The following is a 25210-nucleotide window of genomic DNA, read 5'->3' as shown; positions in this document are numbered from 1 at the left end:
GAAGATTAAATTGAATTCCTATCAAGCAAATCTCAATCACATCTTTACTGGAAATGAGCTTATCGATCAAGTTCATCTATGAATAACATGAACAAGATCTGATCTCATGTCTACAACACAGCCCAGCAACCCAAACTCCCTACATCATACCTCAGACAACATTTATGAAACAGCCGATCATTCGTTGCGGGCATGAGTATCCAGTTTACCATCCACCTGGAATTCCTGCGCTGCAAACATTTCAGCCGCAAGCATCGTCAGCCAGTCAACCACAGACAAGCATCCAATGTCTCAGCCAAGACGGACGAAGCACGTGAGACACTCCATACGCGTCCTGTCGAATCCAGTCCGTTTTCAGTGGTGAAAGAACCTGTTTCGGCTACCCAAGTTTCGCTTGACAAGTGACAATAAATGTCTGAGGTGAGGAGTTCGGCTGGTTGCTTTTTGTTGCCACAGCATGAATCTCGAGTACCGCCGTTGCCAAGAGGGATTGTAATTGTGAGTGGAAACGTTGTGTTGGTTGAGTAAGTTTGGAGTATGTGATTATTCACTACGTATGTGGACCGCAAGGTTGGCCCATCTAGTCGGCTCACGAGCCTTGGCCTGCGGAAGGCAGGAACATAGTAAAGCACCGGGAAACTGGTAAGAAAATGTACATCGCACTATTATCGTGAGTCTTGAGGTCCCTGATTGAAGGGAGAACTGCCAGGAGTCAACGGCCGCTTCCATGCATCCGGTTCCTTGGAGCGGGTTACAACTTTAGGAATTAGTCTGCAAGCAGAATAGACAGGTACAAAAATTACATTCGTTGATGCCGAATCCAGAATCTCGTACCTGAGTTGGTGAGACATTTGGCCAACTATCGTCGTATAGTGGGTAAGTTTGGTGCTGCCCTTGCGTGTCTATACCATTACCAGGCTAGCCATCACGTCAGGAATGTCGCATGCAGGGCGGTTGGAATCCCATACACTGCAACCGTTGTTAGTGAATATCGTGAACAGTAGTCCAATATCCAACTCGATAGTACCGAATTCTTGTATATAAGATGTAACAACTTCCTCCCCAAATCACTTCTCACTCATCCTCACTCTCATCTTCTCATCGAGGCTCAGTCCATTCTTTTACAACAACAACAACATTCGCTTTCCAACTCAATTCACTCTTTATAATCTGCACTTTACAACAAAAAGTTCATTTTTGGCTTTAATCAACCTTCAACAACAATGCGTTTCACTCCCGGTCTGCTCCTGGCTTTGGCCTCGAGTGTTGCTGCTCAGCGCTTCACCAACAGCAGTACTCCTGTTACTGAGCTTTCCACTGCCACTGGCACTGAGACTGCTATCCCTAGCTCGTCTGCTGGTCCTCCTGCTCCCGTCGATCTTGCCGATGCCGATCTCGGACCTGGTGCTTCGTTGACCACCCTTCCCGACGGTAGCGTCGCTGTCCTGCTCAGTGGTATCGCCAACGGTGTTGCTACCTTCTCTGTTGGAGGCGGCCTCCCTGATGGTATCTCCCTCGGCGACTTGATCCAGATCTTGTTCTCCATCCTTGTTGAGGCCCTTGAGAACAACGGTAAGCGTGCCGCCACTGACTGTCAACTCGAAGTCACTGTCGATGGTCAGCGGGTCTTCATTGAGGACCTTGAGACCACCGACGGTCTTGTTGGCAAGTCCACCAATGGAGCTGAGGCCGGCGCTCAGGATCCCGTCCTGAAGTTCAACAACATCTGTGGTGATAACCCAGTTGCTCTGACCGTTGCTAATGTCAAGGTCGCTGCTGACGACGGCACTGGTAACGGTGGTGGCAACGGTGGTGGTACTGATCCCATCGTCACCGACTCTACTCTGACCAACGCTGAGGGAGAGCCTACCGGCACTGAGACTCTCACTTTCTTCCCTACCAACTCTGAGGGCGCTATCACCAACTCTGAAGGCGAGACCATCATCCCTACCGACACCGCTGCTACCAACTCCGAGGGTGCTCTCACCAACTCTGAGGGTGAGACTGTCACTGCTACCGGTACCGAGACCGCTCCTATTGCCACCGCTACTTCTCCTGCTGGCTTCCCTGGTTCCATCGGTAACTTTGCTCTCTTCGGCTGTGTCGGTTCCAACAACGGTTTCCCTACTTTTGAGCTTTCTGAGTCCTCCGGCTCCATGGACCTGGACCGCTGCGCCAGCAACTGTGATGGCCGTGGATACTTCGGTGTTCGCGACACTGACTGCTACTGTGGTGACGAGATCGACTCTGACAACACCAGCCGTGTCGACATTGACCAGTGTGACATCGAGTGCCCCGGTGATGACTCTGAGTTCTGCGGTGGTGATGCTCCTCTCGACCGCATGAACCGCTTCAGCCGTCGTCAATCCGCCATCCCCAACACCGTCCTCCTCACTGTCTACGTCTCTCTCGGCGGCTCTGTTACCCTCACCGATATCCTCACTGCTACCGTCACTGACCAGGACACCATCACCACCACCTTCACAACCACCATCTCCGACGCTTCCACAACCGAGACCAAGACCGTGACCGCCATCTACGAGTGCTACAACGGCCAGTGCTACCCCGAGACTGGCAAGGGCGGCCGCATCGTCTACGTCTTCAAGCCCTACCCCGGTGAGGAGTGCGATGGCGAGTACGTCTACATCTCTGAGGCCTGTGACTGCAAGGGTGGCTCTCAATATGTTCCTCACTACTGCTCCAACGGAAGCTGCAACGGCAAGCAGGTCTACAAGCCCGAGCAGTGCGATGACTGGTACAACTACGATGTCTGCTACACTCCCGTTGACTGCGAGTCTTGCGAGCACGGTCAGGTTATCTACAAGCCTTGGGAGAACAGCTACGGTACTCCTGAGCACCCCAAGATGCCTGAGATTCCTGCTTGCTCCCACCCTGAGTGCCCTGCTATTGAGCACGAGTCCAAGCCTACTCCTCCTTGCGTCGGTGACCACTGTGAGGACTCTGGCTCTAAGGGTGGCAACAACGGCGGCTCTGACTCTGGTTCCAAGGGTGAGACTCCTTGCGTTGGCGACCACTGCGGCTCTTCCGACTCTGGCTCCAAGGGTGAGACTCCTTGTGTCGGCGACCACTGCGAGGAGACCGGCTCCAAGGGCAGCAACAACGGCGGCTCTGGCAACAACGGCGGCTCTTCCGACTCCGGTTCCAAGGGCGAGACTCCTTGTGTCGGCGACCACTGCACCACCGAAGGCTCCGGCTCCAAGGGCCAGAACAACGGCGGATCTTCCGACTCTGGCTCCAAGGGCGAGGCTCCTTGCTCTGGCGACCACTGCGAGCCCACCATCGTCAACGGTGCTGGTAAGCAGGCTGTCAGCGGTCTTGCTTTCCTTGCTGCCGTTGCCGCTGCTCTTCTCTAAGCGCAACTAGCATCTGATAGCGACTTCATTTCTTTCTTTCTTCTGCATAGAGGAATAGCATTTTGGGGGGAGTAATTTGATGGTGTCTGGCTTCGTTGTGGTTGGAAAACTTAGTACGCATTGGAGGGTTAATGGGTAATCTACTCAATTTAATATTTGATCAAAACTTTTCGTGCTTGCTTGTGACTGTGACCTGAATGCTTGCCTGTGTTTGCACCTCGATCTCGGTGATGGTTCATCACTGACTTGGGAGCTGAGCCGAAGCGATTGCGCCGCTTGGTCTGGTGTCTTGACAAAGAGCAGATACTGATCGCAAACGAGAATCTTGTTCAATCTGTCTTGTGTTTTGGTGGCCAGCAGCATACCCTGTATACCTGTAAAAGAGTCACTGAGTTTGTACAGAGTAGGGTCATGGGCCTGGCCTATGCTTTGACTTCGCTTCAGCTGTCAGCTCGCCAGCTAGCCGATCGATATCTCCACCAGCAGCCATACGACGACCCATGCAGATGACCATGAGCACCCTCTGCCGCATAGTACACAAATAATTCTTCCGTCAGGTACTCCTTAAGAGAATAGCTTCCAGTCTAACTACCTGTCGATGTCATTGTATCTCTGTGACTACATTCAATGGCGACAGGCTGCGTCAACTGGCCTTCTTGATATCAGCATCAATTAAGCCTCCATATAAATTTTCAACGTCTGTGCATGATGCAACCAATTTCCCACCTGATCTGATCTCACCTCTTGGCAAATTGGTTCCACAGTTATGTCATTAATAAGTCTCTTCACTTTATCAACTTCTCACATATCCATACATACGATACAGTAACTGCCTCAACTGCCATCATCAACACCCTCAACAGAAAGCTATAAAAGACCCTTAGAGTTCTATACCAACATCCGCCATAACCGTTGCCAACATCTCAGTGACTCTGATCCTTTCCCAAGTTGCCTAGCAACTGGGTCCTCTAGTGTCCCTTGGCGCGTTCCCACATCCTGGGAGTGATACGAGCCCGGGGAGCCACTAAACCCAGAAGGCAAAGTCTGCTAAATTTGGATTTACAGGTGATAGGCCCAGGTACAGTAAAAACCCCGGATTAACCCCTTAATGCGCCAACCGAGACAAAAACTCGCCTCTAGCCGACGCGTACAGACTCGAATTTCTCTCTTTTCCCATCTCTTTTCGCATCACCACCTCACATTCGTTATCCAAACCATCTACAGTCGCTTTTAATTAATACTATTCATTTCCGCCAAAATGTCTACCTCTGTCAGCTCCGCCTCCGCTGCTAGCAGCAGCACCGCCTGCGCAGCCCAGCTGTACAACCAGCCCAACCAGGACAACACCTGCGCCATGCCCTACTCCAAGGACCACATCTCCATGATGGAAAAGTGCTGCGGCGACGCCCAGATCGTCAGCTACTACGATGACTGCGGCATCTACTGCGTCGCCATCGACCAGTCCACCGACGCCCTCAGCGAGTGTCTCTTCAAGGAGGGAGCTGGCAACACCGACGTCTTCTGCAGCGGCAGCAAGAAGGTGACCAAGACCGAGGACGCCAAGGTTCCTGCTACCGCCCAGGCCAGCGTCGTCTCCAGCAAGGACGATGATGATAAGGATGATGATGATGAGAGCAGCTCTACTGGTACTTCTACTGCTACCGGCACTGCTTCTTCGGCCGATTCTTCTTCCACCGAGACTGATGCGCCTTCTTCTGCTGCCAAGAGCGGTATCAGCACCATGGGTGTCGCTGTCGGTGCTCTGCTTTTCTCTTCTTTCGCTTTCGGTTTCCAGCTTTAAGCAGTTTGCGACTTTGCATCTTTCTACATGTCAATAATTTGGATGGTGGTTATATAATGGGCGACAAAAGAATTTGGATATTTTAATATGTATTAATTGGCGAACAAATACCCTCGTTTGTGCAATCGGTTGACCCTGAACTCTCGCGACCCATACGTGACCTGTGCTCTTCGGCTACAGTACAAGCCTGGATTGAATGTCTCCATATGAAGTAATGGCGGGTCTGAATGTTTCGTCCACAGTTGCAATGATGGAAATGCACGTCATCGAGGCCCGCATGGTCAATGTTCTGGAAGCCAAGGACCATAAGCCATGAAGCCTCATTCCTTGGGTTCAACGGCTATGCAGGAATGCGCATCGGCGGCTTACTACATGCATGTATTGGACAAACTCAATCGCCATTATTTCGCGCTGGTTGATCTTGAGTCTTTTTGAAGAGTACCTCAACGTAGCCCAATTGTGTTATACACATTCTAATGGCAGCCTTCATTTGACCTGTCCCTCCTACAACAAAACAATTGCATATGGCGACAAAGGCAAGGCAGTGTGCCAGACAAACTCATTAAAAAACAATAAACACATTTAATCACTCCCTAAAAGCCTCCAACTTCATCCTCCCATAATACAAACACCACCCCCAAACCGCATCAACAACAACAATATCCGCAAAACTAAAAACAAGACTCCCCCCAAACACAAACTTGTAATACCACCACGCATTCCCATCATTCAAATTACTAACCTGACACACAATGGCCCACGGCAAAACATACAGCAGATTACTCGCCAAACTCTGATACAAATACCACTTCGGTCGCGTCGCCAACAGAATCGTCGCAAGTTGTGTTGACATGGCGTAAAAGATATAACACCAGTCCAGACTCTCCCACATGTAGGCTGTCACATCGGCGACTTCGTCTGAACCGCTTATATACCTTGCGAAAGGCTTGGCGCCGAAGAGTGTTAGGAATATCGCGATGGGGACTTCGAAGATGAGAGCCAACGTGAGAGACCTCAGTGCTGGACGTGTGATGTTCTGTAAATCCTTGATCGAAGCTCGAGGTTTGCGCGTGCTGATATCCATCCGTCGTCGCCAATCTCCCCAATTATGTCCAATAAATTGCAACGCTGTAGCTTCAAGTGCTTGAACGGGGACCATGATCAGTCCCCAGCGGATAGTATTGAAGACGCCCCAGGCAGTAGCATACACCGCGCCCAACGCAACAATAGTACTAACAAGCCAAAGATACAATGCATTTCTCACAGCTGACTCGGTGAAGAAGATAAGGCCAGGTGGAAGAAGGACTTTGAGCGCATCGAAACTTGGGCGTAGTTTATCTTGCGGCTCGCGCGGTGTATGTTTGACGAAGGAGTATGTATTCGACCACAAGAAATACACAAGGCCGGCGATGGCAGCGACGAGGTTGCAGACGAGCTGTATAGTACCCTGCATATTCACCGTAGGCGTGAAGTTTCCGACGTGGAATTTGGAGATAATGAGGAAGTCTAGGATGATATTGACGGCGAACTTGATGCTGCTGATTGCCAGCGGGATATCGGGCTTGTCCAAAGCTCTCGTCGCTGTTGACACAGCTGTTTCCAAGGTCCCAGCAAAGACCGTGAACGATGTGATCCTGACATATGTGAGGCTCACATCTCTTATTTCCTCGGGGACGAAGCCTCTAGCGAAAGCCTCTGCAGCTGCGACAAAGATGATACTCAATATCAAGCCCAGCACTGATTGAAACAGCATAAGAGTATGTGTAAGCTGCAAACGCTTCGCAAGCGACCTAGAAGCTTTATCACCAATAATAACCCACGCAGCTCTCGGTAAACCCTCATTCACAGCCTCAGAAGCGGTGTTCATGTACGTGAATGCATCTGTAAGAACAACCTTTGAAGAGTCAATATTGGAGACCCATAATTTGGAGAGCGTGCCGTAGAGGGCGGGGAGAATGAAGGATGCTAGATTGAAGAGGAGAGAGCCTGTGTAGTGTGTGCGGTGAAAGGCTGAGGAGCGGATGCGTCTGGTTATGCTATTAAGGATCTTCATGGCGATGAATTTTAAGATGGAATGCATTCATTTGGGAGGTTTGGAAGATGTTACGATGGGGAGTTGGTGCTGTGATACCGAGAAGGAGGAGTTGAAAGCGGCTGAGGAGGGGCATTCAGCTGGTCGGCCTCCCGCATAGTGACGAAGCCACAATTGGCAATAATAGGAAGATTTCCTCTCGAAACAGAGATATAAGAAACAACATGTTGAACAGTTTAGGAAAAAATTTATTTGGATTGATGTTGTCAGTGAGGTGCGGATTGGCAGAATTGGCGTGTAAGTGCTGTAGTGGAGAATTCCAGTGGGCACAGCCTGTAGAAAACCGCCCGCCCAGTCGACCTTACAAAACCTACCAACTTTCTCAATTGCAAGCCACCTCCCAACCATACAACAAAATCTGAATGACCTCAAAAACATCAAAAAGGAATTGTCGCCTGACAAAGGCGAGTACTGCGTAATCTGGGAATCGAACCCAGGGCTCCCCGATACTTGTTGGTTCCTGAGGAACTCGACTGGCAACGGAGAATTTTACCACTAAACCAATTACGCTTGTGTTGAAGTTGAAGTCCGAGAAAGTAATGCGGTACAAGAGACAGACGACCGTGACCATGATGAGACTTCTTATTAATGCGCGACGGAAGTGCTGTTTTAATTGTCCATTGGAGATTGATGGCGAGTTTGCGACTTCAACAGATGGCTGCTGTGTGGGCGGAGCACTGGGAGGTGATTTGCAATTGAGAGACTGCGATCTTTCTTGCCGCTGTCAGCGCTTGCGAAAAAAGAGCTCCAGGATATTGACATGTCAATCAATATCCTTGTTCCCATGCTCGATGTAACATAAGAAACGCCCAGCTGGTATTGTCTGTGTTTGTATCCATGCTCCTTGCTTGCGTGATACCAGTCGAACCCACGATAGCTTTGACACTTTGTGCCACAGCCTGGCACCGTTTGCTCAATTGATCAGACCGTTTGTCTTTTTTAATGTCAAAGACCAAGAAGCGCATAGCGGCACAAGCCTCAATTGAACCGTCTCGGTCTTAATTGTCCCTCTCTCAATGGCCTCTTTACGAGGTGAGTCGGGTCTCAGATATTCCGTTTAAACCTCAAACAATCCAGCCCGTGATTCAGATCAGATGAGCCACTGCCGAGAGTCACTATTCCAAATATATTCAAAGTACAAGACAAGCGAGATACGCATTGATACTGTCATCCTCATTGGCACTGTTATCTTCGGTGGTACTGCCGTCCTGTCATTTACCCATCGCGCATCCTGCGGAAACAAACCGGTAATCTTACTACGACTCTGACTTATCACACACACTCATTATTTGTAAGGCTCTGCTTATCCTTACATACATGGGGCAATTCCGCTTAGCGACGCTAGAACACCCCGCGTACCTTTCTTAGTCGGTCAGTGTGTTTGTCTCAGTTGATAGTCATGCCTATCACAATCCGATGCAAGGGGTAGCTCTTGTTGCGGATCTCGGCTGCAACGGTCCAGATTCACTGTCAGGTAATTTGTCATTTTTTTTAATCTATACTACCTTGATCCATGGTGTCTTTGTTAGTTAAAGTTGCCTCTGTTGTGTTGTTCTGTCTTACATGCATGCACGAACATCTCACCGAAGCGGGATACCACAGTAGCTGAACATAAAGTGGCAAGTAAGAAACAAGGACATCGCGCATATATTCTCTGCAAGGGATTCCAAATAGGAGTCATGACTAAAAACTCCCGCTTTGCATAGAGTGGACTCAGTAATCTCAAAGATGCCGTTCGTCGCGAGCAAGATACGGCTTATACCGTCTTGCGGAAAGGCCCTTCTACCAAAGGGTACCAGAGGGAAGATCTCAATAGCCAGCCCGCACGTTAGTGTCCGAGTGTTGTTATTCTCCGGTTGGTCAACTTTGTGCTACCGGGCCTTTCCGAGCTACTGCAAACAAGACTAACATAAGTTTCGCATGGTAGCGTCGTGCCCAATGGTGGTCGGACCGCTGCAAACAGCAAGAGCCGGAAAATGTGGAGTACGATATGCGATCTAATCCGGGCGTCATGGACACTACCAGAGAGGAAACAACTCCAACTACCGGGATGATACAAATTAGTATACAGACATGCTGCCGCTATTCCAATGCAGTCTAGGCTCGCCCGTTTGCGTAGAGTCGATCAGCGGATGACGCTCAACTTGTAATTTCGAGACATGCTTCCCTCTCTCTCTAGCCATCCTTCCAGTGATGTCTCGTCTCATATAAAGTCCCCGGATGATCGCCATCTGGGAATAACGGACTCAATTCATCATACATTTCTTCTCTTCGCTTCTTCCCAGTCAAAATGTTCAAATCTCTGGCTCTCTTTTCCCTTCTCACTGCTGCTTCGGCACGCAAGTGCACAAACATTACTGTCCCTGTATCTCTCACCTCCGAGAATACAGAGTTCGGCATTGAGACTCCTCTGTCAAAGATTGATGTTACGAATTTTATTATCAATCTTGCTAGACAGGGTGGTGAACCTTATCCTCTTACTATCGCCAAGGGTGTAAGTGATCCCAGCTACTAAGGTATGGGAGGGAAGCTGACTTGAGCAGAAAAAGAATGTCACCGGTACCTACGATCTCGCAGCAACATACTGCGAACCCGACGCCGGTCCTGGCCATGAACTTCAGATCATGACCCACGGTATCGGGTTTGATAGGAGTTACTGGGACTTTCCCTTCAAGAACTACAACTACAGCTACGTCGCCCGCGCTGTTGATCAACACGGCTACTCAACCCTAACATGGGACCGTCTCGGCATCGGCGCTTCATCCAAGGGTGATCCTCTTAACGAAATCCAAGTCAACATCGAAATCGCCGCTCTCAAAGCCCTAACTCACAAGGCCCGCGAAGGCTCCCTTCCCGGCTGCGGCTGCAGCGGATACTCCAAGGTCGTACACCTAGGCCACTCGTTCGGTTCAATTATCAGCTACGCTCTCGCGAATGAGGCTCCTGAACTTACTGATGCTATTGTTCTTACCGGCTTTACTCAGGCTACTGCCTATTTGCCTTGGTTCGCTGTTAGCAATAATTTTATCCCTGTTACAGACTCGCCTGCCAAGGGCAAGTATCCCCCTGGCTATGTCGCTACAGCTTCAACTGTGAGCGTGCATACAAACTTCTTCTCTGAGGGGGATTTTGATCCTGAGATGTTGGAGGAGGCGTATAAGAAAGCTCAGCCTGTTACGCCTGGTGAGCTGTTGACGTTGGGTGGACCTGCTGGTGTGAACAACACATACACCGGTCCAGTCCAAATCGTGACTGGATGTAAGTTACTCACTCACACCAATTAACTCCGGAACATATTCTGATATCTTCTAGCACGCGATATTCCTTTCTGCGGCGACAACTGCTACTCTACCACCAGTGTAGACGAAGACCTTCCTTCATTGCTCGACTTTTCCAAGAGATTCTTCACTCAAGCCTCGCGGTTCAACACAACTGTTGTTCCAGGTGCTGGCCATGGACTGAACTTTGCATACTCTCACACTTTTACTTACGATGCTATCTTCGACTTTCTTTCTGAGTAACTCAATTGACATTTAACGATAACCTCTTTGTTTATTTGGCCCAGATGTACATAGCTTGCAGCTTATAATATATTTCATTACCCATTGACTACTAAGGAATAAGAATGATCCGTCTTGGATCCATACCGAGGCATGGAATCTTCCATCATCCGATTTTATTTCCATCCATCATCGTATTCTTAGTGGAGGTCCGGCTGTCAGCGGTTTGCGCAGGGAAAACCCCCACTTCCAAGACCCTGAAAGCCACCTGTAACGGGCAGGCGATTAGTGAACTGCAACCACTAGCTTCCTGTTTCGTTGATGGCTTCCGTCATAACAAAGACTCCGAGGCCCATAGCGGGGTTGTCGCTATCTCTATCTCGGTGTCTTTCAAGATCCCCCACTGCTATTTGTTTTTCTTCCTTGAAAGCTACACGAGGAATCTCTACGACTTCACGACAGAGATTCGCTACACCTACGACTTACGCGCAACGACGACCGTTCTCGAATACACCTGTAAAGATGGTCGCTGAAAACTACGATGCTGTCCTCAAGGGCAAATACCCAGGCAAAGACCACGCCAAACGCGTCGTCGACCTCATCCGAAAGGACATCCCCGATGCGAACGGTATAATCTACCTCGAGAGTCAAATGACTCGCATGATGGAAGACAGCGACGAGCCCCAACCCTTCCGGTGCGTCCGATGTCCTTATTTCTAGACCACCCTCTAATCTTCAAACAGCCAGCGACGATACTTTTACTACCTCACCGGCTGCAACCTTCCCGACTGCCACTTCATCTACGACATCCAATCCTCCAAATCAATCCTCTTCATCCCTCCCATCAACCCCGACGACGTAATCTGGTCCGGCCTCCCCGTCAGCATCGACGAGGCCCTGACACAATACGATGTGGACGAAGTAAAGCTCACCACCGAACTCAACGCAACCCTCGTCCACCTCGGCGCCGAAAACCCCAAATCCTCCGCCTTTGCCATCGCGAACCAAATCTCCGACCACGTCTCCTTCATCGGCTTCGACAACAAGAACTTTGAGGTTCTCAAGAACGCTATCGAGGTATCCCGTGTCGTCAAGGATGAGTACGAGATTGCTATGCTGCGAAAGGCAAACTACGTCTCTGGCATCGGACACCGTGCTGTCTTTGCAAAGGCCAAGGCTGCTAAGAACGAGCAGGAGCTTGAGGCCGTGTTTATGGAGCGATGCTTTGCACATGGATGTAAGAAGATGTCGTATGATCCTATTTCTGCGGCTGGAAGGGCTGCTGCTACGCTGCACTATGTTGGAAACGATGCTCCTACAGAGGGAAAGCTTAACCTCTTGATGGACGCTGGTTGCGAATACAACAACTACGCCGCCGATATCGTAAGTGCGCCCTTTCAACGTTGAACCTCTCTAACAATCCCAGACACGAACATTCCCCCTCTCGGGCAAATTCACCAAAGAGTCGCGCCACATCTACGAAACGGTTCTCAAGATGCAAAAGGCTTGCATAGACGTCCTCAAGGAAGGTGTTCTCTGGGACGACGTCCACGTACTAGCCCACCAGATCGCCATTGACGGTCTTCTCGAGGCGGGTATTCTTAAGGGCGACAAGGATGAGATCCTCAAGGCTCGCACAAGCGCTGCTTTCCTTCCTCACGGTCTGGGTCACTACCTTGGTATGGACACCCACGATACCGGTGGCAACCCCAACTTTGCCGACAAGGATAAGTTGTTCCGATACTTGCGCGTGCGAGGAAAGCTGCCCGCTGGCAGTGTCGTTACCGTTGAGCCTGGTGTAAGCACCCATCTCCAACAAAACATATTGATGACAGCAATTGACTCACCTTTCAGATCTACTTTTGCAAATTCATCATCGATCCTTATCTCGAAGACCCCGCGCACAGCAAATTCATCAACAAGGAAGTCCTAGACCAGTACTGGGATGTCGGTGGAGTCCGGTAAGTCACCGTCGCGCTATTGAAATGAACCTGGTTTACTAATTACTATCAATAGTATTGAGGATAACATTCTTGTCACTGAGACGGGACATGAGAATCTTACTGATGTTCCTAGAGAGTTGGATGAGATGGAAGCTTTGGTGTCTGCAGCTTAAACAGCTGTCTAGATAAAAACTTCAGCTGTCTAGATGAGGAATGACAGATCTGATTAAAAATAAGCATAAATAAATGAGTGACATCCAATCTATAAATAAACAATCTCGCTTCCCCATATCGAAATTCGAGACTTAGAGAAAACATTATTTGTCTGGATACGGTGTTAATATTAACCCCTGAAAGTCACACGGTGCAATTTCTACAATTGGCCACATTCCCAACGTTTCTCCCTGAACAAATATTCTTGATCTTTCTCCAACAAAACACTTTTCCTTTTATTACACATCTTCAAAGGAAGGGAAAGAAAAATGAGCCATTACTTTGAGAAACGACCGGAACCTCCTCCGCAGTTCCTGCGTAAGCCCGTAGCGCCGCCGACTCCGCCGCCCGTGTACAGTGCTTATCCTCCGTCGCAATTCGGCTCCGCATATGCACCTCCGCCGCAAGCTTCCCCAGCGCCATCTCCGGCGCCATCGCCGTCGCCGTCGGCTTTGAGGACTCCTACTTTTGAGAGCTATAACCCTTCCAATTCTTATACTGGTTCAAACTCGTATGACCGACCTTCGACTTCTTACAATCCTCCAGCCGCTTCGCCAACATTCGCGCCATCTCCGAGCTCGTACAACCCTGGGCCAGCCTCATACAACCCTGCTTCCAGCTCTTACGCTACTCCAAGCGCATATAATCCGCCTTCGAACTTGGATATCCGCCCTTCAACATCGTATAACCCTCCAGCTGCATCACCGACATACGCTCCCTCTCCAAGCTCTTACAACCCAGCTTCAAGCTACAATCTCCCACCATACAATCCCGCCTCAACACCATCAACCCCAGTCCCATCATACAACCCATCTCTCCTCCCTCCCCCTCCACCCCGTCCTCTCAGACCAGTCCGCTCAGCAACAAACCTAACCAGCGCCCACGCTCCGCAACAATCAGGTTTCTTAGACCCCAAGGGAACTCACCAAGTCGACTTTGTAGTCGACGACCTTCCCTCTCCAGCTTCATTATCGCCAGGCCTTTCTCCTACATTCCCAAGCGATGCGCCACCGCATGAGATCCGTCGCGTGAAGAGCTCGTCAGCTCTCTCAGCAGCACTATCAACCCATCCACAAGACCAACAAAAAGACTCATCAAAATGGAAGACAGCACTCGGCGAAGCCCAATACTTTGCAGGAGGCTTGATATCGCACCCCGCAGAGTCAAATAAGCATTTCAGCATCATCCGTCATTCTCATGCACTAGTCTGGTACAGAGGACCTTCTACATCCGTACCGATTACTATCCTCTCCGATGAACCTCTACCACCGACCAGAACGTTATGGATGCAACAAAAAGGCTTCTCCGGAAACATGGGCATGAGTCTCAAAGCGCTTATGGGAACGACAGGGACGTGGCTAAACGTCACACCTGCTACAAGAGCAAACGTCGAACACCTCCCTGAGGCAGAAGAGCGCGGTATACAACGTGACTTTACACGTTTTGTCAAGAAAGCTTCAGGAAAATTGAAGAATCACGTTCCTAGGGAAACACACATCGTGCGCATCCCCGCAGCCGCAACAGACGGCTATTTCCGCCTCGTCGTCTGCGCAGGAGAAGATAACAAGAAAGTCCTCTGCGGAAGTCCCGTGTTTCGCATTGCCAGTACTTCCACAGACGTCAGCACCGTTCGAGGGTCCAGTTTGAGTACTATGCCTCTGGAAATGGGTATCAAGATGGCTACCACTATTGGATCGCAGGTTGCGAAGAAGTACACTGGTGTTGCAGGCGTTGTGGTAGAACAGGGTGCTAAACGACTCACGCCGAGTAACGCGGCGATTAAGAAAGTTGCTACTACGGCGTATCAGAAGTCAGGTCTCGGCAACGCTGTTAGTGAGAGCTGGAAGAATAACAAGGCAGGTCGATATGACCCTTTACTCAGCGGTACAGCACTCGATGCGCCGCTAGAAGTAATCGGCAGCGACGAGGGTCCCGAAGCACCATTTCCTTACAAATTCGCCGGCAAAGTAGTTCGCGGAACAGGAATATCGACGAGAGAATTCGGTATTCCCACCGCAAATCTAACTGAGGTCGGAGACGATGTAAAGATGCGCATGGGCGGTGTCTTCGCAGCATGGGCACGCGTGATTCCCACACCCGCCCAAAAAACCGAAGATTTCGACGACGACTGGCACGAAGCAATAGTAACAATAGCCCCCCTCCGCAACGCACCACCCGGCGTCGTCCAACGAAACAAAGTAATAGTGCACATCCTGCACGATTTCGAAGACACTTTATTCTTCGACATGAAGATGAAGATCATGCTAATGGGCTACCTACATGCCTTTTCCCCCACACTATCCAGTGAAGAGATTCTGGAGGAGCATTCGCGCAATGTCATGACTACGACTGCGAGTCTTGCGCGGGATGCTTGGGGTCCTGAAGTGAATCTTTCTGCGACGAGGGCTGCGAAGAGTGATAGGGGGTTTAAGGAGAGGTTGGGGGATGCGACGGGTGTTGTGCAGGGTGGGTTGGATAGGATTCCTTCGCATTGGGTTGGTGTTAGGAGTGAGGGGCAAGAGATGAGGGATCAGGTTTATGGGAATGGTGGTTTGTGGGTTGCTAGATAGTATGGCTGTTGTTGGATATTGGCGTTGGTGGTTGACTGAGATTGGGTTCTGGAGTTTGGGCAATCTATTGATAGACAGAATAAGATAATACAATAGAACAAAGACAGTCAGCATCAGATTGGAAATGTATACATGTCACCTACACGAGCAGCGCATGGCAAAGCCTGCAATATCTTGGAAGATAAACCGCCACGGCTCCGTCATAATGAGAGTGCTCTAGACCTGCAATTATCCTTCACATGTAGCAAGTCTATGAAGCCTTGTCAGACCATCTATAGCAGGCGGAAGTGTTACGATGCCGTCAAGTAACAGACTCAGTCTACCTAGCCTCCAACGTCATATCGTCCTCCGTTCTCCCAAGATGCACTTCAACATTCGCTCTGCAGCAATATCACGATAAGCCAGATCTTCACTGCATAACTTCATCATAACCTTCTCACCACCTTCCCCCGTATCTAGACGGGATGATACACAAGCTCCCCTCATCCCACCCCCAGAACAAGCCTCCATTGTCAGGATCCTGAAACCCCTCTTCCAGAACACCGTGGATCTAACAAGGCCGTTCTATCTATCAGATCATCTCAGCCCATACGCGTATCCAGGTCCAGACCCGACGTCAGAAACTATGCACATCACCCTCATGTAAAGACCCAAGACCTCGACTACCGAGGTTAATCGAATTCCCATTCCAAAATCATGCCGTTCTGACGAAACGACGCTGCACGTGCCATATCATATCATGTTCCCTCACGAAGAATCAGACCACGCCAAGTACAGGACCAAGAAGCCATGTGATATGATACCCTCCAGACGAAAAAGATCTTCGTGATGCAGGGTCTTTGCATTAGACCCTGAAGAAAGGGACGGTGTAGAGGTTGAGTTTTTCACATGGTGCATTGGACCCTGAATCCCAGTAGACCGTTCAAGTTCAATGCACTACTAGAGGGACTAGACTAGGGTTGAAGAAGATTGTGTCTATGATCTGATGGTATCACGACATATTACATGCTTGGCTGTGGGGTTGATCATCCAGGGTCTCGGTATTGTGCGGAATCAAGGGGTTCTGGGCTCGTCTAGAGAAGTGGGATAGGGTCGGCGATGGAGACATGCAATCCCTGGAATCAATGCGTCGAGGGAAGAGATAACTAGATACGGATGAACCGGCAGGCTTGCTTAGGTTGGTCGTTATTCGTCAATCTATCTCACTATCCTCACCCTCGGTACAATGCTTCTGTAGGTATCCCCTCGCTCTTTAACAGCCATGCCTATCACCGTCTGTAACGTGAACCAAATAGACGTTCCTAGTAGCGAGGGTTGTTGCCGTATCCTTGACCCTGACCATAGCCTTGGTCTGGGTTGTGCCCTCGGTTCTGTCCATATCCTTGGTCTTGCTGGTAGCCTTGGTTGTAGCCACCAGATTGATGCTGCTGGGGCGGAGGAGGATACTGATCGGGGCGGTACTCTTGGTGCTGTTGAGGCCTGTACTGATCCTGCTGGTATCCTTCTTGGTGCGAAGGTCTGTATTCTTGATGAGATTGGTTGTGCTGTGGTCGGTACTCGTCGTGCCCTTGGGGTCGGTAGTCACCCTGTCCTTGGGGTCGGTAGCCATCGTTGCTTTGAGGTCGGTAGCTATCATTTCCTTGGGGTCGGTGGCCGTCATTTCCCTGAGGTCTGTAGCTATCGTTGCCTGGGGGTCTGTAACTATCGTTGCCTTGGGGCCTATAGTCATCATGGCCCTGCGGCCTGTTGTAGTCTTGACTCTGATTCGGTCGATGACCCTCCTGGAACTGCGAAGGAGGATTATACGGCTGCTGTGCCGGAGCCCCATACCCTCCCGAACCTCCCTGCGAAGCCGGCACAGGCTGGTTCGCACCACCAAGGTTCGCAGCAGAAGGATCTCCAACACTAACACCCTCGTTACCGATATCATCAGGCACAGAGATCTTGACCTTGGGTAGATACTTCTGCACCTTCATCTCCACCATGTTCTGCACAAAGAACCAACTCTGGCGCTCAAACTTGCGGTGTCCTCCGTTGACGACACCTAGAATGCTCTCGCGTAGTGTCTCTTGGACCTTGCGGACAAGACCGCGGATCTTGTTGACGAGCTTCGCTTTGATGTCGTCGCCGAAGCCGCGGTCGGCCGAGTGCCCCGGTCCTGCATCGCGGTCGAGCTGGGAGTCGAAGGGGTTGCCGCCGAGGATCTTCTCCAGAGGACGCTGGAATTGATCGGGGAGGAGTTCAAAGAGTTGCTTCTCGATACCACCAAGGATCTTGCGGAACTCAATGCGGACTTCTCTGTGAACGCGCGCAATTCCTGTGCTGAGTTTGTCACTAATGACCTTTGAGAAACCACCACTATCCCCATCCCCATCAGCACGAGCACGATCACCACCATCATCCCCAAAGCCCCTCGAAGCACCCTCATTAGACTTCTTGTTCCCAAACAGTCCTCCAAGTCCCTTGACGAGATCCTTGACCTGGTCCTCGATCTCGCCCTTGACACCGTCTCCCAGATCCCTTGTACTCGTGTTTCCGCGAAGCCAGCGCTTGATGTGGTCGAGAGCGATGCGTGTGAATTGTTCGGCGATGGGGGCGTGTTGTTCGCGGAGCTTGAGGCCGACTTGTTCTTTGATCTCGGGGCTGATGAGACGGGCTTTCTCTTCGGGGTTGCGCGCTGCGTCTTTGACGGTGCCGCTGAGGACGCCTAGAAGGCCATCAAGCTCAAAGCCGCCTTGACCTCCAGAGCCTTTGCCGCTGTTGTTCTCGAGATGGTCCTGCACGGCGTCGATAGCAAATGACAGGAAGCCCTTAGCACCACCACCACCACCCCCACGAGACGAATCTCCTCCACCGCGCGACCTTGTCTCGTCGCCTCCACCCCGACTCTGTCCCTGTCCCTCTGTGATATCGAAAATATCCCTTAGATCATCACTCGCCTCATCAATGTTCTTAGTAAAGCTACGCGTGAGCTTGGCAATCTCGTCTGCAAAAGGCAACGACTGTCCACCATAGGCATCAGGCGCATTATCGTCCAAGCTCCTTGAACCAGAAGGGTTCTTGTCTTTGTTGAACAGCGAGCGAAAGGCGTCGACAACCTTGTCTTCGAGACTGTCGATGGTCTTTTGCTGAAAGGTTTCGAGCTCGTCGGTGATGCGGGGTTGGATCTGAGGGGCGAGGGAGTCGACGTATTCGTCTACTTTTTTGAAGAGGACTTCTGGGACTCCACGGGAGGACATTTCGGCGGTAGCAACCTGTAGGAATAGGCTCTGGTTGATAGGAGGCTAAGGAAGAATAAGGTTATTTTGGTGATGTTGGGCTGGGACGCCTTGATGGAGCTTGAGCTGAAAGGAACTGGGCTGAGTTGAGCTTGATCTGGTGGGGGAGCTGAGGTGGCATGTGACGTCAGCTTTTGAGGTCCACTTAGAACAGCAGTCAATCACTGTAAGTGAAGAGAATCACTTCAATTAACTGCAAAAACATCGCGGACATTTAGTTATTAGAATTCTGTTAACAGTCCTCTTTACTCTATGTATGGGTGCGTGAAAAGTCCTTAGTGTGGATCACAATGCCTACGCCAACATGCAGAATGTCCTGTCAGATTATGCCCAGCTCACTGCAACACCAATTCTGACGCTCATCTTGAAGTACCCTCATGAGCAACAGGTGCTGATCGCTTGATACATTAAATGTCATTAACATATTCTTGAGCCCCTGACTTGAAGGGTTTGGGCTCTGCCTTCTCAATTGGCGTGCAAAGTCGGCAATGCTTGACGAGTGTTTAGAGCCATTGGCACGTCCTGGTATAGGAACAAGGGATCATACAGGATCTTTATTCCGGATACAGTCGTCCTCACCCATACCTTGGTCTCTGAACTATAATACTATCATCACGTTGGACTTATCTGAGCCTGTTAAATAATATCAAGGACAGCAAACTGCCGTGATCTCCAAGGTTGATGGTCTACGAGAAAGAATTCTGTTAGCATGTTTCCCGATATCCGATTGTCAATTCAGCTGGCTATACAGCTCATAGAATACTAGACTACACAGCTACCTAGGTCGTGTCATTTTCTATCAGTATGAGCGTGTCCTTTTCAGAAACACTATGCACAATGACTTCCTCCTTGCCTCATCATATTTCCAAGACCTCCAATGCCGTCCATCCGAACCTCCAGGTCCTTTGTACACCTAGTAACGTTACGGTACCTTTCAAATCAGTCATGTATAACCAGGCTCATTGCCTCCTGCTAAGTTCCAGGCATATGCACAGCGCAGTGGCAAGATCATGTTACCCGCGGACTTTGCTCGGGTTGGGCATCAGGTCACGACACAAACCATGTGATATTGACACCAACGTCAGCCCCTCCTTCAACACGTTTTGTTGCAGAAGGTAGTGAAACTCAACCGGTCAGCAAAAATGCCAATGAGTAATGACAGTTCAAAGCGTCAGGGATGTCGAGTGACACAGCATATGTATATATCGTTGCAGCTTGTATGCCACCTCTGACAACGAAATAGCCGCTTCTAGCCTCGTGTCGGTACTACCCAAGCCATGCGTCCGATCATGGTAACGGTGCCTCGGGTTCAGAGCTGTATGGTCTTCGAGATGGGTAATTCGGATGCTATGTTCCCGGTCGAATCGGTCTGCGAATGTGACATTCTTCAACATGATGAAGTCGAGAATATTCTTGATGATGCGGTCGAAATCCGGGGTGCATGAGATGATGATAGTAAAGAAAGATCACCATTGACCACATTATGTTATTGGCTTGCCTTCACCGGACATCAATTGTGGTCGTTCAAAACACCAGCGCCACCTACAAGATACATACCCTAGATCTAGACCCGAGAGTGTCTCCCACGCCGCCACGGTAAACGGTCGTGAGCCGCCACCCGACAATGCTTACCTCACCAGTGTTCTACGGCAATTAATCAGAAACTCGTTATCTATCAAGGTAATACAAGAGATACACTCGCGAGTTCGGCCTCTGTGAGAAGTCATATGGCCCGGGCCGTTGATATGGGTGTGAACCTCAAGATCTAGAACTTGGTCAGATACACACTTGACGAAACCTAGCTCTTCACCGGCCGACACTCCGACTGTGCATTGGGGGGGCAAAGTGAAGCGAAAGCAACGGTGAAAATCTGGGGTACTGAAGAAAGCAGATTTGTCATCGAGCATGAGCCGTTGTTGCAATGAAGACTTGTGTATGCACTAAAGGTGGTATACATGAGATCTCAAGCTGTGGCTACCCTATGTCTGACGGTCTTTGAGTTTACAAGGAGATAGATAAGCACTGCCCTGCACCTCGTACTGCAAAATTGATTACAAGGAGTCATTTGACATGCAAGAAATGCACGATATGAGCAAGACACAGCGGGAAGTGTCTCAGGAGCATGCATGTAAACTGTACTGTACCTCACAGCGATTCATGAAGACTGCAGAGCAGAGATGCATGGCTGAGGCGGTGAAGAAGCTTCGAGTCCATACTCCAAAGGTTGCAGTGCAAATGTACCATAGTACATACAATAGTGAGGCGCCCGCCCGTTGAGAGAGAATGAGATTGGTGTGGCGGATTGATTGCTTGTGGTGGTGGCTCACTTCTCACACGATGTGATGCTGGCTGCCCACCAACAAAAACTAAAAACTCTCCACCTCCGCGTTCGCTCTCAACTAACTCCGCGTCTACTACTCTGTGCAGTAGAGTAACGTTGGAGGGCTTGAGGGGGAGGGGCGCAACTTCTCCATTCTCCCGCTCTTGCGTGAAATATTGAAGCGTTGAGGTATCACGAATAGCAACAATTACGTAGGAAGACGAGCGAAAAGGGATAAGGATGAGGGATATTGCTGTGTATGGGGAACCACTACCACTAAGCCGTCCAAACCCTCTCATCACAAATGAAGCTGAACAAGGCTCCTCTTTGTATACTATGCTGCATGTCATGTCATGTCATGTCGGGCGCCTATTCTATTCCTCTCTGACTCTTCCGTGACTCCTATCACCTTCCAACTAAACCCAAACAATATAATTAAAAGACCTGCGGCTCATGCCAGGGGGTTACAAAGTGGATTGAGCTCCATCTTAAGTGTGAAATCTACGTTAGAGGCTCTTGTACGATCATCGTTAGAATGGGTCCCTCGCTCGGCCGCCATGGACAAGGGGGGCCTACCTACTCGCACTAACACAGCAACAATGATACCTTGGGAAGACCGAAGCTTGGCGTTGAAATTGACAGTGAACTGAAGCGAATACCATAACCGTGCACCCCCGGTAGAAGAGCTTTGGCCCACTTCAATCCAACCTATTGTCTTTGTTAAAGGCCGATTCGCATACTAGACTTCGATGGTGGTGATCATGTTTCCTCTGCAGCGGTACGTCATAGAACAGTCATTTTTCGTAGCAAACGAGAAAGAAAAGAATTTCCCCGTGGAGAGGAGTTTTAAGGGGATGTCTGGGGGAAAAGGCGTTCAATTGTTGAGTTGAGAATTACTGTAAAAATGGATGTGCAGCCAGGAATAGATAAACCAAGTTTAGAAAAGATTCCAAGTCCCTGTGCCTGGACGAGAACAGAGGTAAACTATCCATAACAGAACAAGTTTTGCTGATCAGAGGGCCGAGCCTCAAGATGGTGGTGTGCAACCATCTCGAACGAGCAAAACATGGTAGCTACCTTGAGTTTGTATCTACAGTACGGTCCAGTCAAAAGTGCCAATACAACAATATTCCCATATTTAAAAAAGTCTTGGTAGTGATGTGGAGCTTTTGGACTATCCATGTTTGAAGGAAAGCAGAAGCAACAATAGACGACTCGACTCGAGAGAAAAGACTTGGGAGAGTAACTTCCTCTGTATGGTATGCCGGTTTCAACAAAGCCAATCCGGCTTGGTTCACCGGGCCTTATCTGACCGACTGACAGGGTAAGAGAAGTTGGAGGGAAGCAAGGGGTAGATCAGCGGGGATATTAAACCACTGGGAAGCCATTTCCAGACACATTGCCTTTCACTTTGGTGTTGAGGAGGAAGCCTCTCTAGTTTCCCCCTGCGATTGCGATTAGTGGTTGGTAGCCAAGGAACCAGGATCTTCTACCAAGGTGGTGGGGGGTTACCGTTGCTTAGCGAGTCCATGATAACGGGTGCGAGGGGGGGTACCACCACCCAGAAGAGGAGGAGGAGGAGGAGGAGGAGGGAGGGGAAGCAGTAGTAGTGAGTTTGCTGTAGGAAGCTCGCAATGGAGTTATCATTCTGACCATTACAAGACCAATTAGTTGGATTGCAGTAATATAGTCAAACAGAATAAGAATGCAATGAACTGATTCAGCCTTGGCAGCTGAAAAGGTCTAGATTGAATGCTATGCTATCATGCAAATTAGACGACGCCATATTCCAAGAGCCAAAGCTTCCCGGCACCATGAGTCGATGTTTGGGATGGAGTCTGTCATAGTACTCAAATCATGCAGCAGCACGATAAACCATGACCCTACCCTCGCTAGTAATAACAGACAGAACAGCTTGGACACTGCAAGGCAGAGCAAACCGGAGGAAACATTCCCATAATTCATCACATGAGATTCCTTTCCGAAACGTCCGATAAAGCAGGTTCTGGAGAATTCCCCATGCACATGTAGCATCGGGTTCTTGATGTCGGCCGAGAAGGGAGCTCTTACTTTGTCCCGATGTAGCTAAGGCCGAGTCTCACGAGTTTGGTAGAGTCGTCAGTTAACTGGTGTTAGTCTAAGGTCACGATCGTACTTTGTGGCTTGGAAAGAGGGGGTTCCCAATGGCGCGGGGTTGGAGAAAAGGTAAGGTGTCTCTCGTTTCTGCAGCTGAGGGAGAGGAGCGGTATACTCGTTCTGTAGAGTATCCGTTTTGTACATACAGTAGGGTGACGTGCAGACGGTTGGATGATGACAACCGAAAGGAAAAAGAGACCAAATTAGCAGGACTCTTACTGTCTCCATGAAACTGAAGCCATCAGCATCAGCATTGCTCAATGGTAAGCTGGCCCCGCTCCGGTAGTGACTAGACCAGTCCGGGGCGGAAGATCCGGCAAAGCTTAACCACTGGACCTCTACCACTCTACAGTAAGATACGTATATAGCGTCGCGTTAAACAGAAACCGTTCGTTCAAACGAACACCAGTAACATACGGTTCCATCTCCACAGTCGTACCGATAAGACGAGACGAACGGCGTCTGGGGAGATACAGTAGGCAGTTAGCCCAGGCGCTTACGGTACTGCAACTGCAAATACTAAAACACGAAAGGGCAGATTGCAGATCACAGAAAAACGTTCCCCGCATTCAACATGAACCAATTCCTGTCGAGAACCGTATCCCCAGACTGCAGGGAGAGATGATGTTTGATGATAACGCTGAGCATACATGTACGCCAGTCCTGTACGGAGTGTTGACTTGCAGCAATGAGAGGCAGGCGTACGCAATGCAACCGCCCAAGCGTCATCATCTGCAGTTTCGTTAACGTGCAACGAACGGCGCTCTTCTCATTGCGGATGTGGCTGCGTATAATGGCGTATGTGCTCTTCCCATAATCCATGGTAACGTCGGTGAGAAGTGCCTCAGCAGGGTCCCTATGCAACTTGATCGCAATTCGTGCTGGTGCTGCCAGAATTGTTATGTGCGAAGGGTCCTTGGCTCTTGTTATTGCCACGGATGAAAGAAAGGGTCCTCGCCTTTGGGAGTGAGGGTGTAGAGACGACCAAAAAAGGTACCACTGCACGAAGATCCCACACACACACTAAAGCATCATGATACAAGCAAGATTCTGTGGCATTATCGTTGCGGAGATCATCAACGACGATCAGGGTAGCAGACATTAGCAGAGGCTGGACCCTTTTTTCTTGTTGAAGATCTCCCTTGAACTCTCGTCTGTTTTTCGCCTTCAGGCTTGGCTTGGCTCAATATGCAAAACACCAACGATAAATCGTAATTACGGTCTCGGCATGAGGATCCTACTCGGTATACCCTCTAGAGCGCGAACCATCAGATCATCGTCTTGGCTTAAACTCAATGAGCACAGGGTCCCTGGCATTTAACATCCCGCGCGACCCACAACTCCGGTGGATGGGGAGGATGTGATGCTCTGATATCAAGGGGCTGAGATAGTTACATTTTTGATGTTTTACTTGAGTTCCTTCTAGACTGTATGAAGGAATCGCCTTCTTTCGAATGAGGATCTTGTTGCAGGTTGTGCCGTGCCCACTCGGACTCTGCCGGGTTCGCGAGCTGAGAATGAGATATTTTAAAAATGCAACCCCCATCCCTTGAAGTGGCAAATTGCACACGCGGAAATAACATCTTGAAGAGTTTTTTTAATATCTCAAGATCTAGGAAATGATGTTCGATATGAGGCTTGAGAGCGGGAAGTTTAGTTTTAGTTTAGTTAGGACCCTTGACAGGAAGGAAGAGGCTTGAAGCCATCATATCTCAGCGGCGTAAATAAATCTTTTACTGGTCTATAAAGTTGAAAGATCAACAATTAATTACTGTGATTCAGCCCCAAGCGGGTCTGCGGGTACCGATACGATTGCGGTTCCATTTCAATTGCAGGTCCCACCTGAAAAAGAGTCTATTCGAGACTCGACTCTCGACTCTGTCTTTTTTTCAACAAAAAAATTGCGATAGTTGAGAGTCGCCCTGTGGTCCAAGCCATCCTTGAGAAGTCAACCCCTGTCAATGAACTGCATGGTTAGCGAAA

General features: G+C 49.7%; 7 protein-coding genes across 7 annotated transcripts; 5 read left to right on the top strand and 2 right to left on the bottom strand.

Annotated features, from left to right (window-relative positions):
• Window positions 1-1223: 1223 nt before the first annotated feature.
• FIESC28_10092 (uncharacterized protein) lies at window positions 1224-3374 on the top strand (the record flags this gene model as incomplete). Its single annotated transcript, XM_031164227.1, has 1 exon — window positions 1224-3374. The coding sequence occupies one exon, from the start codon at window positions 1224-1226 to the stop codon at window positions 3372-3374; it is 2151 nt and encodes a 716-aa protein (XP_031011712.1).
• A 1258-nt stretch (window positions 3375-4632) lies between these two features.
• FIESC28_10091 (uncharacterized protein) lies at window positions 4633-5175 on the top strand (the record flags this gene model as incomplete). The annotated part of the gene is made up of 1 exon (XM_031164226.1): window positions 4633-5175. The coding sequence occupies one exon, from the start codon at window positions 4633-4635 to the stop codon at window positions 5173-5175; it is 543 nt and encodes a 180-aa protein (XP_031011711.1).
• Window positions 5176-5761: 586 nt separating this feature from the next.
• FIESC28_10090 (uncharacterized protein) lies at window positions 5762-7228 on the bottom strand (the record flags this gene model as incomplete). Its single annotated transcript, XM_031164225.1, has 1 exon — window positions 5762-7228. One exon carries the CDS (start codon window positions 7226-7228, stop codon window positions 5762-5764), a length of 1467 nt encoding a protein of 488 aa, XP_031011710.1.
• A 2329-nt stretch (window positions 7229-9557) lies between these two features.
• FIESC28_10089 (uncharacterized protein) lies at window positions 9558-10788 on the top strand (the record flags this gene model as incomplete). Its single annotated transcript, XM_031164224.1, has 3 exons — window positions 9558-9761; window positions 9811-10525; window positions 10580-10788. The coding sequence occupies 3 exons, from the start codon at window positions 9558-9560 to the stop codon at window positions 10786-10788; spliced, it is 1128 nt and encodes a 375-aa protein (XP_031011709.1).
• A 501-nt stretch (window positions 10789-11289) lies between these two features.
• FIESC28_10088 (uncharacterized protein) lies at window positions 11290-12883 on the top strand (the record flags this gene model as incomplete). Its single annotated transcript, XM_031164223.1, has 5 exons — window positions 11290-11462; window positions 11511-12150; window positions 12194-12565; window positions 12622-12728; window positions 12784-12883. The coding sequence occupies 5 exons, from the start codon at window positions 11290-11292 to the stop codon at window positions 12881-12883; spliced, it is 1392 nt and encodes a 463-aa protein (XP_031011708.1).
• A 309-nt stretch (window positions 12884-13192) lies between these two features.
• FIESC28_10087 (uncharacterized protein) lies at window positions 13193-15493 on the top strand (the record flags this gene model as incomplete). Its single annotated transcript, XM_031164222.1, has 1 exon — window positions 13193-15493. One exon carries the CDS (start codon window positions 13193-13195, stop codon window positions 15491-15493), a length of 2301 nt encoding a protein of 766 aa, XP_031011707.1.
• Window positions 15494-16794: 1301 nt separating this feature from the next.
• Window positions 16795-18732, bottom strand: FIESC28_10086 (uncharacterized protein; the record flags this gene model as incomplete). Its single annotated transcript, XM_031164221.1, has 1 exon — window positions 16795-18732. One exon carries the CDS (start codon window positions 18730-18732, stop codon window positions 16795-16797), a length of 1938 nt encoding a protein of 645 aa, XP_031011706.1.
• Window positions 18733-25210: the final 6478 nt, after the last annotated feature.

The sequence above is a fragment of the Fusarium coffeatum genome (assembly GCF_003316985.1).
Source record: "Fusarium coffeatum strain FIESC_28 chromosome Unknown BRIP53273_contig_284, whole genome shotgun sequence".
NCBI lineage: Eukaryota > Fungi > Ascomycota > Sordariomycetes > Hypocreales > Nectriaceae > Fusarium > Fusarium coffeatum.
The sequence above is the reverse complement of the archived record's forward strand: the minus strand, read 5'-3'. Positions and strand labels throughout refer to the sequence as shown.